This window comes from Solenopsis invicta, chromosome 13, assembly GCF_016802725.1.
Source record: "Solenopsis invicta isolate M01_SB chromosome 13, UNIL_Sinv_3.0, whole genome shotgun sequence".
NCBI lineage: Eukaryota > Metazoa > Arthropoda > Insecta > Hymenoptera > Formicidae > Solenopsis > Solenopsis invicta.
The window spans coordinates 1,490,859-1,507,495 of NC_052676.1; the positions used below are offsets into that span (position 1 = coordinate 1,490,859).

General features: G+C 34.2%; 2 protein-coding genes across 11 annotated transcripts; one reads left to right on the forward strand and one right to left on the reverse strand.

Annotated features, from left to right (window-relative positions):
- Nucleotides 1-176: 176 nt before the first annotated feature.
- Nucleotides 177-2,695, forward strand: LOC105195923 (metallo-beta-lactamase domain-containing protein 1). 3 transcript variants are annotated; one of them, XM_026138355.2, is made up of 4 exons: nt 177-460; nt 1,406-1,573; nt 1,637-1,756; nt 1,884-2,695. In XM_026138355.2, the coding sequence occupies exons 1-4, from the start codon at nt 310-312 to the stop codon at nt 2,087-2,089; spliced, it is 645 nt and encodes a 214-aa protein (XP_025994140.1). In that variant the 5' UTR covers nt 177-309; the 3' UTR covers nt 2,090-2,695. The 3 variants fall into 3 exon arrangements, with proteins under 3 accessions (XP_025994140.1, XP_025994142.1, XP_039312559.1); XM_026138357.2 differs by having other exon boundaries at nt 1,640-1,756; XM_039456625.1 differs by having other exon boundaries at nt 1,406-1,756.
- LOC105208153 (sodium/hydrogen exchanger 7) lies at nt 2,157-15,404 on the reverse strand. 8 transcript variants are annotated; one of them, XM_026138351.2, is made up of 14 exons: nt 14,753-15,403; nt 14,049-14,315; nt 13,094-13,320; nt 12,888-12,965; nt 12,711-12,787; nt 12,075-12,284; nt 11,557-11,807; nt 11,115-11,317; nt 10,642-10,907; nt 10,364-10,415; nt 9,364-9,420; nt 8,269-8,493; nt 7,975-8,061; nt 2,157-4,374 (listed from the first exon to the last, which is right to left on the reverse strand). In XM_026138351.2, the coding sequence occupies exons 2-14, from the start codon at nt 14,290-14,292 to the stop codon at nt 4,279-4,281; spliced, it is 2,073 nt and encodes a 690-aa protein (XP_025994136.1). In that variant the 5' UTR covers nt 14,293-14,315; nt 14,753-15,403; the 3' UTR covers nt 2,157-4,278. The 8 variants fall into 8 exon arrangements, with proteins under 8 accessions (XP_025994136.1, XP_039312553.1, XP_025994135.1 ...); XM_039456619.1 differs by lacking the exon at nt 2,157-4,374 and adding an exon at nt 4,661-5,281 and having other exon boundaries at nt 14,753-15,402; XM_026138350.2 differs by lacking the exon at nt 2,157-4,374 and adding an exon at nt 4,695-6,554 and having other exon boundaries at nt 14,753-15,404.
- Nucleotides 15,405-16,637: the final 1,233 nt, after the last annotated feature.

The following is a 16,637-nucleotide window of genomic DNA, read 5'->3' on the forward strand; positions in this document are numbered from 1 at the left end:
GTTGCAGTTGCAGACCATTAATAATGCATTACGCAGGTTGCCGGTTTCATCACCGACGTCAACGAGATTTCGTCCATATATTTCAGCGTGTAATGCCAGGATACAATGATAAAAAACGTTACTCGACGTCAAGAGAGAGGAGCGACGAGGCGTTAGAAATGAACCGTTTTGAGGTTATGTCGCCGCATAATTGCGCCGCGACGAAAGATCTCTCCTCATCTAACTTGCGGACGCTTATCCGTAATTAATGAGGCACAGCATTGTACTTCCGTTCATTCTTCTCTCCGTAACGTGCAGTTCTCCACGAAGATGTGCGAAGTCGTCGTCCTCTTCGACGGCTACTCCAAGAGCCTGGACGACGGAAGGATGGATGCGAATTGCACTTGCACTCTAATAAAGGGCCCGAAACTGATCATCGTCGACACTATGACCGCATGGGATCGCGACAAATTAATAGAAGGTGCAATAAATAGAATGCACTGAGATTTTGCAATATTTCTCGTTAAAATGCGTAGCAACACTTTAATTCACAAGTATCGAGATAATTGATACATAATTTATTATATGATGATCATGATTAATTATTAATTATATTTTATTAATTATAATTCTAAATATAATTAATCAATATATAAGATATAATTATAAAATCAACTGGATATAGATTTCTTGGGATTCTTGTCACTTATTTTATAATTTTGTCTAATTTATAGGTATATAGAAATAAAGTTTGATTTTGCTCAATAAAATTGGTGTTAAAGAATATAATTTTTCTATATTATACTTTCATAATTTATTCTTATTATATTCTTTTTTTTATTATCCATATTCTAGTTTATATTATTCTTTATTATATTTTATACTTTCTCAGATTTTAAAATAGAAGTTGCTGAATCTTCTATGGATAGTATATATTGTTTATTTGCTACTTCAACAACATAATAAATTTAAAAAAAACAAGATTTTTAAAAATGACTTTTAATGTTTTGAATTATTAAAATATCATTTTTAATGCGATTTTAATGTGATATCTAATTATTTAAGAAATAAAAGTTTCATTAATTTTTTATTCAACTTATATATTAAATTCTATTATAAAAATGAACTCTAAAAGCAACTCTTTTTGTTTTATGACATCCTTGATACAAATTTCTCTTTTCAAATTTAGAAGCTCTATTATATTGTTCTATAAGTAATATGAATTCTAAAGATCAGTCCTTTTCCAGCAGATAACTAAAAAAAAATATATATATTTTTTTAGTTATCTGCTACAACAATAACATAACTAAAAAAAAATATATATATTTTTTTAGTTATGTTATTGTTGTAGCAAATGAGCGATACAATATTTACATTTAATTTCACATAATATATAATAAATATAATAAATTTTTATTTTCTTCAGCGCTCGCACGACATAAAATCGAGCCAAGAGACATTGATTACGTAGTTTGCACTCACAGCCATTCCGATCACATAGGAAACAATAATCTGTTCACGAACGCGGAACACATTGTGGGCTTGAGCGTTCAACGCGGTACTATTTTCTATGAGGATCCACAGATTTCGAATGGTAGGTTTCCCAAGACATATCTACAAAATTATGATTCTATTGAGAAAGTTACCATTTTTTCAGAAGGCTACGAGCTCTGTCCGGGTGTTAAAATTACAGCCACGCCAGGACACACAAGGGAGGATGTCACCGTCCTGGTGGAGATGATAAAGGATGGAGAAGTAAAGATTCTCGCTATTACAGGTATTCACAAGTTTCAGAGATTGTTGATATATTTTTAGCGAAATTCAAATACACTAGCATAATCAGAAAATTTTTTTCCCCACTATTTACAATTACTTGTATTACAAGAAATTTCATTCTTTTACAGGAGATTTGTTTGAGAAAGAGGAGGATATTCTGACACCCTCTATATGGAAATCGCTAGGTACACCAGAATTATTAAAATCTCAGTCTGTTATGCGTTCTCGTATAATAAATCTCGCGGATTTCATAATACCTGGACACGGGCCAATGTTCCGCGTTACAGATACTATGAGAGAAATCGTGAAAAGTCAATTAATTCAGGGAGACTGAAGTCTCTACCTTTACAAGTCTTTAGACTTTGTGTGATAATACTGAAGAAATAGACTTTCTATGCATATATTTTTACAAATACTTTATTAAACATTGCAAAGTGTGGTACACAACATGGTATCACAACGTTGTTATACTCATTGCATGTTACGATTACACATTATACATCGGATTCACGAACACGAATATCTATACGGAGGAGCACAATACGTTCATCCTTGCATTGCGATTTTGCACACAGATCACGTTACAATTTGTCTTAAAACAATCCTCGTCGCGAATGCTTATTTCGAGGAATTAACATGCGAATCAGTATACGTTTGATAAATACAATGCTATTTAAACGTCTTTCCGTCTTCTAAGGATTCGTCCTCCTAATATCTATGCTCTACGTTTCTCCGCAGTTTTATTAAATCTTCACAGCCAACGACTAAATTAAAAGTCCTCTCGTCTCCTCGCGCCTTATTCGCATTCTTATTCAAGAATCACAACTTATAACTGGTATAAACTTTTTGGGGAGAACGCGTAGATAACTTTATTCTACCACGACCAGAGATCCGTGTAACAATATCAGGAAGCCGACAAATATACCTCTTCCTCGAAAAAGTACAAATTAAAAATTGAAAAATCTTAAACCCCTCTTTACATTGTCACGTTGCAATTTTATATTTACTTTACGTAAAAGTACATGATTAAAACTCGCGGTCGTCCTTAACTGCTACTATATTTGAAAAAATTGTGACAATTACATAGACATAGTAATGTATAAATTTTAATGTAACAATTAAAAATTAGGAAAATTATTATAAAAAACGAAAAATTATGTATGAATTTTTTTCTGAAGAAAACGACAGTTTTTCGATGGTGAAAGAATTCATTCAATTTCTCGTCTTCGATAGTGACAATTTGATAATTGCAGCGAGGCAACGGAGTCTTAAAGCATTATCGCGAACATTAAAACGGAGTGCCCCGCACTCCGCGTAAATAGTAGCTAGGTTTTGTACATAACGGCAAAGTCAATTCGCCGATTGCTGTAAATATCTAAATTAAGTAGTTTCTTGAGACCGAAAGATACGTAGCACATTTTACCCGTCGTCAAATCAACGCGGAACATCTTCAAATACAATAGCGTAATGCGCGATCTAATTCAATCTATATATGTAGTCTGTCTCGGATGCCAAGTCGATATACAAATTTTGCTGTCTCTAATTTTAAACTGATTCAGCTTCGTCGTTATATTTATTCAAATGCAATCGATTAGATACAAATCGATCCTTGCACTATATTATCGACGTATTGGCTACAATTTTTACATTTCATAGCTATTACATGTAATCGCATAATCTGTAACAAGTTAATATCTCAACATTCTAAATTTTTAACAAATTTTTAATGGTAATACTTTATAGTGAAAAAACATACATTTTTACATATTGGATATTATACTACGTTATTTTTTATGTAATCATATAATTAGCGAGTAAACAATGCGTTCTTCATTAAGCCATCATCAAGAATTCGACAGATATCTCAAATAATGATAATTATGAAGTTACATTAAATATTAACGTGTAACAGATCGCGCGATTCATTCTGTACACATCATGACTTTCATCACATTCAAAACTATAATTAAAATTTGTGAAGAAGTAATCAACACAATGGCATGACTGTTAAAATTAATTTACCTACAAACCGATAAACGCGATATAATATACATACTGGGAATCTTTCCCGACTAAAATTTTCTTTGTATTTTCCGTTTTATTTATATTAAAAATTGCACAGGAAGCACAACCGGTTCTTTAAAAACCCTATAGCAATTCCAACTGTGAATCTTAAAGCGTTTATCGCGAGCTTCCATATGCCGTAGTATATGTATACGCGTCGAAAGACTCGTCATCAAAATCGGCAGTACGTTGTGATAGATATTATCATATCTTATGAATTGATTCTAATCTTTGCTATCAATATGTCCTTGTTGCTTTGGCAAAGTGGAAAGAGAATTTTTGAAATAATTATATAGGATTTACAATATTAATTTATATAACAGTGAATAAGCATATAATATATGAATACATAGAATCTAAAATTACCGTGCGGCCGATTTTGAACTGACAATCGAACAGGAATCATACGAGAGTGAGCGAGCGAAATGAGAACAAAATGATCAATCGGTTATAAAGATTTTACAAGTGTCTGCCGACCAGACCTGGCAGGGCGACTCGTGTGTGCAGCGGTAGTGGTCCCGGACTAACTTCTCCCATCATCATCACGGTCCCCAGCTGTCTCATAAAGTATTAAACATACATCAAGAATCGACTCCAGAACCATATCCTCTCTCACATGTATGTCGTTCGACGTTAATAGATCACATTCAATTCCGGCGCACCGAACAACTTTACGTATCGCGTATTCAGGCTGAGAGATTACAACGTTATTTACAGAGCAGTTCGACTATGATTGTGTCATCGAGATAGGCCTGGAATCTAAAACTTCAAATTGAAACGCGACCCTTCAAAGTAAATTTAATTCGCGAGGCCAGAATATGAAACTTCTCTAACTCTAGTGCTATTTATAAAAATTTGCGAGATATACTTGCTAATTTGTCAGCAGAAAGCACATTATATTTCAATTTCGTCGATTTTCTAATTTGTATGTATACATATATAATTTACTATGTTTCCACAGTTTCTGCTGCATATAATACTGTGTATTTTTTAAACAAAATAAGAAAAATGACAACAATCTACCAAACAAGAATCGTGGTTTCGTTGCCTGAAGTATCACGCCTAGAAACTATCACTGTGTCTGCAATATTGACCTTCTTATTAAACCAAAAGTAATAGCAGTTACGTTAATACGAACATAAGTGTATGAGCCTGTTATATCACCGCCGGAGATATCTTAACGAGACTTAAAGAAAGTAAGTGTTCAATAAAATTCCTCGCGATAACGTTTTTAAAATTAGTAACGATTCAAAGATATATATATATATATATATATATATATATATATATATATCTTACACTTAGCTAAACGCTTAACAGTTCAATATTTAAACATACATACGTGGACAGTTCACCGGCAACAATCAAATATATAAACAATCGGGTCGTAAAATAAATCTTAAAGACGCCAAAAATATCATATTCAAAACTGCAATCTACGTGCAGAGCTCCTGACGCTCGTCTGTGAATAAATAACATAAAAATATACAACTAAAATAAGAAAATAACGTAAAATAAGTAGATATAAGTACGTGTGAAGTAGTACACTGCGGCATGCAAATTAGACGGATAAGTATGCCGGTAGAGCGCGATTGCGAGATGATTAATGCCAGAGATTCTTCCGCATTAAAAAATTAACTGCATGCAACAGAACGATCATTCTCAAGGATCATAGTGAGTAAAAGAAGTATTTGCATGTCTCATTCTTTTGAGTATAATTTTACGTAAAGGAAAAAAAAATTAAAATATATTACCAGAAATACCAATACCAAATTAAAATATTATATTTCAACTGGATAAAAAAAATAATTCATAAAAAATAAAACGATTTTTAGAATCTCATTTTTGGTATAAAAAATATGATTAATCTAAAAAATAGAAACAATAATGACTTCTCAGTAATTGTAGTGTTAATATTGCGTTCCTATGAATAAAAATGATTTACTGTGTTAGAAATATTGTTTTTTCGTGCATAGTTATTCTCGAAAAGACGAGATGTATGAAATACTTTTTTCCCCATTTGTATCAGCTTACAAATGAATATAAACTTTTCATAGGGTGTGAACAAGTTTCACGGAGACAGAATTAATCAGATCACAGCAACAATAGAGCCTCAATGTCTTTTCCGTCTTTACATATTGCTACACTCGCAATCAATTCTCGCGTGATTAGAATTAATATGATCACTGAAAATTATGTTTAATGCTCGATCATTTGAGCCTCACAAAAAGTTTGGTAAACGTCCGGTGTTCAGAAAAGGAAAAATTTGAGAGTGCTTGTGCACGTGGCACTCGTTCGTTAAAACTAAATTTCGAGAAACGTTTAATTGAGATTAAAAAAGCTTTTTTTTTTTTGTTCGGTTCAATGAGTGCCGTGTACTCTCCAGATCACAAATTTTCTCCTCTTCTAACACTTTCTATGCACAACTCGACACAACTCGAAAAAACAACAAAGCGGCATAACTCACGATCATCTCCACTCTCTATACTAACGCTATTTGTAAATATTAATACTTTCGAAAAATCACAACGTGATGTGACCTATTCGCAATTGTTCAAAGAGATGAATCTGTCTTTTGCCGTGTCAATTTTAAGTACTCATGGATCGTTCGTCGATCATTTTCTCGGCTACAATGTTCGTAACGGAATGAATCCCTCCATTCCAATGATTCTGAGGTCTTCGTCATCAGAATCGGAAGCACCATCATCATCATCACTGTCATCGTTTCTCTCTTTCTAGAAAAACCGATGAAAAAAAAAATACTGTCAAAAGTGCGCCTTGCAAATGTCTGACTGTGATTTTGATTTTTTTTTCCCCCCTAAATAGAAGAAAGGCAAGACACAAGCGCAAACATAGATCAGAGAAGCTGTCCTCTTTTACGTCCATTAAACATAATTTTCAAATCGAGTTTATATAAATAAAAAATTTGATAGTCGTTATGCAATGCGAAATATCACACGCTATTGTCTATTTCTTAATTTTCGTTATGTGTCTATCGTAGGCAATCACTGACTAGAATAGTTATCTGCTGCACAATTATAAAATTACTTTGACAGAAAAGGATACGCAGTTACGAGGAGTCACTCGCACGCAACGGCGATTGGCTCGTGAACATTTTATCATCTGTCTCAATTTACGCACGGTATATAAGATTGAGGCAGAGCAAAAAAAGTCAGTTTGCATTAATGAACAGTATACGTTCATTCTCCTTAGTTCTTAAGCAAGCAAGTTTGTTGAAAATTGATGGTGTATTTACAGTTGTCGTTTTCGAAATTAGCTGCGGCAACAGCATAACATTTGAGACTTTATAATATAATTGGTGACAATTCATCATTGCAATTACTATCGTTACACTATTCGTTCGTAGATTGAATTTTTTTCAATCTTTCAAAATTAAACTTTTAAATTCATTTCTGCATCAAAAAATATTGTTCTTTGTTTCAAGTTACGCTGCTATCGCATCCGAATCCTCGATTTCTATCGCTGTCGCCATTTCACTCGAGGACAATCAAAAACAAGAGAAATTACATCACCCAGATAAAATTAGTCTTACGTGCAATAAACATTCAAGCTCGTGTTTTATATAAAAGAACAAAAGACAGAAGAGGCGATTATAATGTAAAGTGACGCGATTACATCTCGTCTATTGTCTGTATTGCTTACACATATAATATGGAGAATATGCGTTGAAATAGACGGTGTACACACACGTAACCGCGGGCTATTGTTGTTTACACTCTCAGTCAAAATAAGATTTAAAAAAAAAGTAAATCATTAGACTCATTTGTAAGACATGTCAAAATTGTCGTATAAAACAAAAAAAACGTGAATTTTTTGCGAAAGATACGACTGTGACAAACAAATGTGAATGTGAGGTGTATATGTTACATAATTAATTAAGTTCATTATAATTCCGTGTTTAACGCGTGCGATATATATACAACTCTTTCAATCTACCTCTTTCTCTCTCTTCTGCCTAAAGAGATTTTAGATATACAAAAGGTGATGGTGTTAGGATTGCTGTTAGTTCTATCTTCTGTGTAAATTAAGAATTACATAGGGCTCGTCCGGATTAGTGCTGACGTCTGTAGTGCTGTTGTTAGGCTGGTAGCACGGATTAACAGTATAATTGAGATTAGGCTGATGAAAACTCACCGGCTGAGCGCTGGTCCTGCGTCGTTCCATTTCGCGATCTTCCAAGCAGAAGTCTGAATCTGAATCAACTTTTCTTGCAACTTCATCCTGCCGCAATGTAATTATATCATTATATATATATCAAAATTATTTTAATTAATAATTATATTTTATCACAGCGTTTTATAATACTAGTATAATAAATTATATTATAACTATATATAATTAATATTATACATAACTATATATAACATTGTAAAATAAAGATTGATTTATAATATTTTCAGCTTACAATAAACTTGGATAATATTGTACCTGCGTCATCTGTTGCGTGGTCGTGAGGATTCTCGCTAGAGGACTACAACAAACCGGTAACGTTTCTAATAACGTAGGCCTGGAATGCGTTAACAGAGGCTTCATATATTTGGTGTCGAAGTCGCCCCAAATTCTCGCGAGCAATGCCTTTTCATTAGGCTTCGTGCCGCCAACGCCGCCGCTGCTACTACTGCCTGGTAACGTTCCATCCTGCATAGAATTATACTGTGAAATGTGAACAACGCATCAGTTATCCATCCTGTATAGTTCTGCGAGTTTTCCTTCTTTAATTTTGAAAAAAAGAAACTTTCCTCACATTATTCATAAACATATATGGTATTTATTAACGTATTAAAGTAAAATTTAAATATGTGTATACATATTTTTAATTCCTTCCTTTTTAAACATAAAAATATATAACAATGTTAACAATATCAATATATTAATCCAAATATATTATATAAAAATTATAACATATATCCAAAAATATCATATAATATAAACAACACCAACATATTAATTCTTTTTGGATGTTCAGAGTTACCTTTGTTATTAGTTATGAAAATACATGCTTATTCATCATAATTACGGTGTCCCATATTAAATATGTCTGTGTAGGTACTGTTAATGAATGTTAAGTATCTCAGTGTTATCCAGCTACTCTTCAACATACAGAATGGATAACAAAAACCACATACTAGAAAAAAAAAACCAAAGAGGCATGTGCAATCAACAAATTCAATCGCAATCCTTAATGAAACAAATCTGCAACTTGCATTTGAGCATAGAGGTACAAATCATGTAACAAATCACATGCTACGACAATAAAAAAATCAGTTTCTATTTTAATGAAGGTATCACTTGAGGCATGCAATTACTTTTACGAGAATTGCGTGGTATCGTGCTGTTATACATGCATATATGTATGTATATATTAATACATCTCATTGTTTGTGTGAATAATAAATCGATCGGTGAAAGTGAGTATCAAAATGAAGAAAAAAAATGTTTAAATGTAGGTCGAGTCGTCTAAATTCCCAATTTGTCAAACAGAAAGATGGTGCGTCAAGTCAATTTTTAATTGTGATAACATACCGGCGAACTTCTTCCTCTACGCATGTCCAGATCACTGTAGCCACCCTCGGCGCCAGACTATCAACATCGATAGATTAAATCGCCTTGTAAATCGCAGCATTCACGCGCACGCATTTTCTTAATCGCGACTATTCACAATTCATTCTGTCGAAGTTTACAAAGTAACAAGCATGCATGTGAGTTCGGGGATGTGGAGATCAGATATCAGTATAATTTAGATAGAACTATACTTTTAATTGAAGTATATACTTCAAGTACCTTTCAGTGAAGTGTACACTTCAATTTAAAGTACCTACTTAACAAAAAAAAAAAAATTTATACAGTTATCTACAGCATTGCTCATTATTAATTTTCTGATACTCCAATATTACTTGTAATAAAATAAGGGAAAACTAGTGGGAACGTAACAAAACAAAATTTTCTAAACTTTAATTTTACAATAAGAAAATATAGCTGATCAGTACGCACTCCGACTCAATTTGTCCAACAAATTGTACATCTGGGGTTCATTTTTTATCGCTGTATTAGAATTCTCTTTTGACTTTCGCTAAATTTCATGTCTATTTCGTGAACATATCATTTCACCTTCAAGTACAGAAAGTATACATTAGTTCAGCCATAAAAAACAGACCTCTGAATAAAATCAGCATAAAAAAAAGAAACATACGAGATGACGAACTAATCAAGCTTGCATGCTCAAATACCCTCGCTTTCATGTCTTTTTAAAGCATATACTCTTATTTATAACCTTGGAATAGAAGAACACTGCTTCGTACATGCAAAATTTCACTGTATCAAGATAATCGTAAATCTTACTACCTATCATACTTAGCCATGTGTAGTGTTGAAATTACATAAACAAATAAAAATATTAATATAAATAAATATATATGTATGCAAACAGCCTACACATTGTAACTCTCTATTTTGCATTATATGATACTCATTCTTCTAGACAGCATAGAAAATACGACTGTCGGATCAAAATTATCATACTTACACTGCGCGTTCCGTTATGAGAAAGTCCTTCTATTTCCTCATCTACTCCGACTCTACAAAAACAAAAAAATAATTTAAATGACACAATGAAAACCAATTTAATTGTATTCGAAATCAATCCAATGGAAATAAGAAACAACAAATTATTAAGATATATATATATATATATATATATATATATATATAAAAAAATTTGTTTTTCTTTTTCTTTTGTGCGTTTCTTACATTAATAAAAGTAAAAAAAATTAATAACGAATTACATTTAAATATTTTACTCACGGAATATTAAACCAGCTTAAAAACTGCGTTGTTGCGCCACCTTGCAAAATAACCGTCAGTATAACGATCAAGCTAGTTGTGGTCAACATAGCTTGCCTGGCGTCTGACACGGTGTTCCTGATGGCGAGAGCAAAACTCATGGCACCACGCAATCCCGCGAAGAACAGCATATGCTGATAGTTCAACGATATCTTTGGCTTTCTCGCTAGGTTCAATATAAAAGACAGCGGATAAACGTTAGCTGCGCGACCCAGTAACGCGCATAACTGAAGACAGTGTGTTAAGGATTAGTACAGTATTTTACTAATTTAATTAAATAAAATTAATTTTATATCTACTTAACGATATTCTTTTGACAGTCGTGTTAAACTGAAACGACTTCTCTTACAAAATCATCTTCAATTAATTAGAAAACTTGAAAAGAGCGTTTAAATACATGACACTCTGTGAATACATAAGTACTGTAAGGATACAAATCCTGCGAAGATAAAGCCAGGATCAAAATGGTGTTTCGGAAAAGTAAACATCGAGACGCCGATGTAACTAAATATGAAATTCTCAGCCAAAAAATTCAATAGCTCGAACAGCTGTTTCGTGCGTTGGCGCGAGTCCGGGCTCAGGTTGTTATATGTATAATGAGCCTGGCATATTCCACAAAAAAGAACAGCAACTACCCCTAAAATTTCATAATACAATATCGATTGGATTGATGATCTGTCATTTTTTTTTTATCAAGATATTAATCCTACTTTTTCTAAAAAAAAAAGATTTAAAAAATTTCTTTCTACATATTAAAGATTAAGTTAACTACATAACTATATTTATTAATAGATACTGGTTTTTCAGAAAAAAGTTTGTGTTATTTTTATTTCTAATCATAATTGAATATAATGCATACACAAAATAAAAAATTACCTGTAAGATCAGCAGCTTCAGCGATTAAAAATGTACTGTAGGACATTAACACGAATAACGCAGACTCTAAGAGAGGAAAGTCTCGCACCCTGGTGAACTTCGTCAATAAAGCAGTAATGCATCCCATTGTAGCACCGATAAAAAGGGACAAACTAAATATTTCTACAAAGTCTCCAAACGCCTGGAAAAATGCCACGGTTTCGAAACCGCCCGATCCCGACTGGTATCGCTCCGCGTAGTTTTGTATCGAACTAAAATATCAGAATTTATGTTTTCAATATTACGCTTACAATTAAATATATATCACTAAATCATAGCTGCAATGTATTGCTAGATAATTCGAAATGAAGTTTACTTTTTATACACAGAATCTGTTTTAGACTAGCCACATCTTCGGCTGATTTGAAATCCTCAATTCTTTCATGCAAGAATTTCTTTGCAGAAAAAATCGATTCGATCAAATAATTCGCAAAACAAGGAAAATGTGATTGATCCCTCGGAATATTCTACATACTAACCCGCTAAGTACAATGGCAACCGCATCATTCAGCACACTCTCGCCGAACACCAAAGCATACAAATTAACATCTACGTGTAGGTCGTTGAAGATGGATATTATTGTTAGGGGATCCGTGGGGGATATCAAAGCGCCGAAATATAGAGTGTCCAGAAACGTGAACGACGTGGAAAGATGTGGTATCAGTTGTATAAAACCATACATCAGAGCTCTGCACAGATAAGAATGACTTATTGGACTTCGACTTATTCGACTCCAAGAAATAAAATTTATAAATCAATGAAAATAAAACACAAATTGCTTTCAGTTACAACTGTCGCAAGAAAAGAAGTAGATAACCTCGATCAAAGTACAAACTATGTATAAAATAATTATTTCTGTAAACATATTTTGCTTGTTGCCAAGAGTCTGCTAACAGCTGTTTCCTTTTCTTAACCAAATCATAAATAATAAAAATTAATTAATCAAGTGTGAGATATATATAAAAATGGTACTTTTTTTCAAAGAGAAAAGAGAAAGAGAAAATATTAACAATCATAATAATATTGGACAATATATATGTATAAACTGATACTTTTTCTCTTAAGATCTTCAAAACAAAATAAGAAACAATAAAGAATAATATTAAAGAGCTTACCCAATAATGAAAGCTGATATAGAGGTACCTATTAAAGCATACATAAGAATCGCACCTAGATTTCTAAAGAAATATCTCTGCAAAAATTAAATTTGTTTATCACAAAATTATATGTTTCATATTAAAGAAATCAAATTGTGTATCTCACAATTAAGTTTTTTCAAAAAATGTACTTACACGCTTCAAACTATATCCAGCATGGAAGATAATAGGAGGTAATATAATATTGAAAAATATTTCAGGGTCAAAAGTCGCCTGTAACCACAAACCATTACAAAATCAATCAATTTAAAAGTAAAATTACTTTAAGTTTAATGTAACAATTATCTAGACGCGTTTAAAATCATCAATGTGACTTGTTATCTCACAGAGGACTCATTCACCTTTAAATCAATTTCATTATCCTCCTTGTAGATTTCGCCACGAAACGAATATGCAAATGTTTTGTTTTTCACAATACCACCACCCTTATCTTCTGGGAAACGTAACCATAGTGTGTCTGGTGGTACAGACTGATTGTATTTGCTGGAATTATCTGGAACCACTGGCATATGCAGAATAGTGCTGCTGGTTGTGAAACCATAGCGTATTATTGCTCCTATAATCAAACCTGTAACAAACAGGATCTTGTCATAAGCAATTAGCTTTAAGAACACATTAAAATTAAAATTATACTCCAAAAGTGCATTTAACAATGACTCATTTAACAATGCTTCATTTAATTTTATTTCAGATCAAAAATAAAAATAATTATAAAGTCGTTCATAAATCAGTATTAAAAACAAAGATAAAATCTTGAAAATGAAAACAATGCAAGTAAATAAATTTTTTCAATACTACAAGTGAAATTAACACTTAAATATTCAATTATTTAAAAGCAGTAAAATACAAATGTATAAGTAAGAAACTTTTAATTTCACAATGATTTCATAATTATTTAACAAATCTTAATCTCACAAAATATTTTTATTGTTAGACATGTTATCAGTAACGTTCTAATCGTTATAATTTTCTACAATTAATTTAATTGATAAAAAAAATTTTAAAGATGGATAATTTAAAAGTTGGAACAGGGATCTCGAGACACACACACACACACACACACACACACACACACACACACACACACACACACACACACACACACAAATAAATATAAATATTCAAAATTTGCAAGTTGTTCTTCCATAAATAGAAAAAAAGATTCGGTAAAAAATGACAAGCCATTGGTGATGCTTGCTTATGCAATTCGCTCGTATAATTGCATAAACTCGTGCGTTAAAAAAAAGGGAAAAAGTTGAAAATTGTTGAAAATTGTTGATAGCAGACGACTCTCACCGTAAATGACAGCCAAACCAGTTTCATGGAGGAACCTCAAACGGCGGTGCTTGAACATCCATATCGTTAAAACGGTTAAAATCAGTAGGAACGTGTAAAGCAGAAGATTGAGACTGTCGAGCCGGTGCAACAGCTGCGCCTTGGCGTCCAGTTTGATGTCCGTCGCCGCTCCATTGCATAGTTTCCAAAGAAAAGTACACAGGACTCCGACGAGCAGGAGACGTACGCCGCCATTCGCCGCCATCTTCTCCCAACGTCAGACTGAATCTGCGCGCGCGAGCGAAAGGTGACTTACGCACACGTATGCATATATATATATATATATATATATATCGCAGAATATCTAGCGATTTGTCCCAAGAGAGAGAGAGAGAGAGAGAGAGAGAGAGAGAGAGAGAGAGAAACCGTGGCCATGCCCATGATTAGCTAATTACGATTTTTCGAGACGCCATCTCTATAACGTGGACATACACTACGATGACTAGACTTCGTCATCCGCGACTGTTGGTACACCTGGCGAAGGAAGCGCCGAACCGAGCGCGAGTACACAAACTTCAAATCGTTTTTGTCCCAAACGCTTTTACGCGACTGACTGATTCGTCGCACTATACCGACGATAATTTACGCAAATGCAATGAGGATGAGGCGAAAATATTGAATTGTAGGGACGAATAAACAGTAGACACGAGTATAAATTGACTCACCGTTCGCCACTGGTCGTTCCGTTTAGCTCCGCTTCGGTCGTATCTCTCGAACATTCGAGATCCTTCTCATACGACGAGCCCCTCTTAATTCGCACGAACGCGCAGCCCTTCGTTTTCGGCACCTTTGGTATTCACGTGCGTCGAAAACTCGGGATACAATCGAGGCAACGGAAAAAATGCGAAACACGATTGAACGCGACCCGACTTCGCACCATCATGCATCCGACACGATGAATGTTGCCACGAACGCCGCCACTTCGCTTTCGACACTCCACGACACTCTCGAAACACTCGCTCGCGTCAAAAACTCATGGGGAGTCGCTGGTTGACCGTGTACCAGTAAGCGTGTTTGTAATAGAGTGAAAAAGCGCGGTCAGGATTGCTGATGCAATCCTCCTTATTCCTTGTGCAAGCATATCCTGTATTCCCATTTAAGTCTTTTTGTTTCCCATATAACTATTGAAAGCAAGATAAGAAATACCTTGGTTACTATGGTCAAATCGTCCCCGCCACGTTGTTACACTGGGGACGGGTACCATTAACATTGAGAAGAAGAAGAAGAAGTCAAAAACTCATGGGGGACGATGAGGATGCGAGTTGAAATCAGTTGAAATACGCCACAATGCGTCGTGACCTTCCGCACCGTCCTACCTAACCGACCGACTCTGCCACTGCGTAGCGGCGTGACGTATGACTCACGTGACTGGCGCCTGCGCGCCGCTACCGCCGCCGCTACGCAGTGGCACAGTCCAGCACTCCAGTACAATTGGTCGATTAGGGAAGACGGCGGAAGGTCGAGGCGTATTTCAACTCGCATCTGCGTCGTCCTATACGAGTTTTTGACGCGAGCGATTGTTTCGAGAGTGTCATGGAGTGTCGAGCGTTCGTGCCAGCATTCGTCGTGCCAGGTACGATGCATGATCAGCATGATGCGAAATCGTGTCGCGTTCAACCGTATTTCGCATCTTCTCCGTTGCCTCGTATTCCAAGTTTCCGACGCGCGGGAATATCGGGAGTGTTTCGAGAATGCCGAAAACGAAGGATCGCGAAGGTTCGTGTTAAGTGTGAATCAAGACGAATCGTCGTGAGGATCTAGGACGGACTCGAATGTTCAAGAGCTGCGGTTGAGACCCCGAAACGGAGCTGAACGGAGTGACCAGCGGTGAACGGTGAGTCAATTTCTTTGTGTCTATTGTTTATTCGCCCCCCATATTTCAGTATTCACGTCTCATCCCAATTGTGCTTGCATAAATCGCGACAAGACGACTCGATGAATCTCGCGAAAGCCGTTAGGATAGGAAGAATTTGAAGTTTGTGTACGCACACACTTGGCGCTCTTTTCGCCACGTGTGCCAACAGTCGCGGGTGACGTGCTTTCCGAGATCTAACCTGTCTGTATATATTGGCATCGTAGTGTACGTCGTATTATAGAGATGGCATCCATGGCGTCTCGAAAAATCGAATCGGCTAAAATCATGGGCATTCATGCTTTTTTCTGAGATAACATATTTCTTGCAGCTCTTCCTCAATCTAAAATACAACACAGGATTATAAAAATCTTCATTAAAAAATAGCGCTGTTTTTAATCTTATTTATTAATATTGAATTATTTTTTTATTAATTAATACGCAAGTTTTGTATTTGTTTTAAATTATTTGAAGCTTTTCTTATGAATTTTATAACAAGAAAACTAATACAAATAAATTAAAGATACATAATAATATAAATATAATATAAAAATGATATACATTTAATAATATATATAATATAAATGTGATATTATTTTATGCATATTATTTTATTAAATTTGTAATCTTTACTATAAATTGCAGATTTATTTTTGTACTTTTATATATATGTACTTAATTATGACATTTTTATACTC

Excerpts from the sequence above, each read along its gene's own strand:
- LOC105195923 (XM_039456625.1), top strand. The coding sequence starts at position 310 with ATGTGCGAAGTCGTCGTCCTCTTCGACGGCTACTCCAAGAGCCTGGAC. Across the intron at positions 461-1,405 it reads TCGCGACAAATTAATAGAAG|CGCTCGCACGACATAAAATC; the intron begins GTGCAATAAATA and ends TATTTTCTTCAG. Across the intron at positions 1,757-1,883 it reads AAAGATTCTCGCTATTACAG|GAGATTTGTTTGAGAAAGAG; the intron begins GTATTCACAAGT and ends ATTCTTTTACAG.
- LOC105208153 (XM_026138349.2), bottom strand. The coding sequence starts at position 14,292 with ATGGCGGCGAATGGCGGCGTACGTCTCCTGCTCGTCGGAGTCCTGTGT. Across the intron at positions 13,321-14,048 it reads TGGTTTGGCTGTCATTTACG|GTTTGATTATAGGAGCAATA; the intron begins GTGAGAGTCGTC and ends TGTTTGTTACAG. Across the intron at positions 12,285-12,710 it reads ATATCAGCTTTCATTATTGG|AGCTCTGATGTATGGTTTTA; the intron begins GTAAGCTCTTTA and ends TTATCTGTGCAG.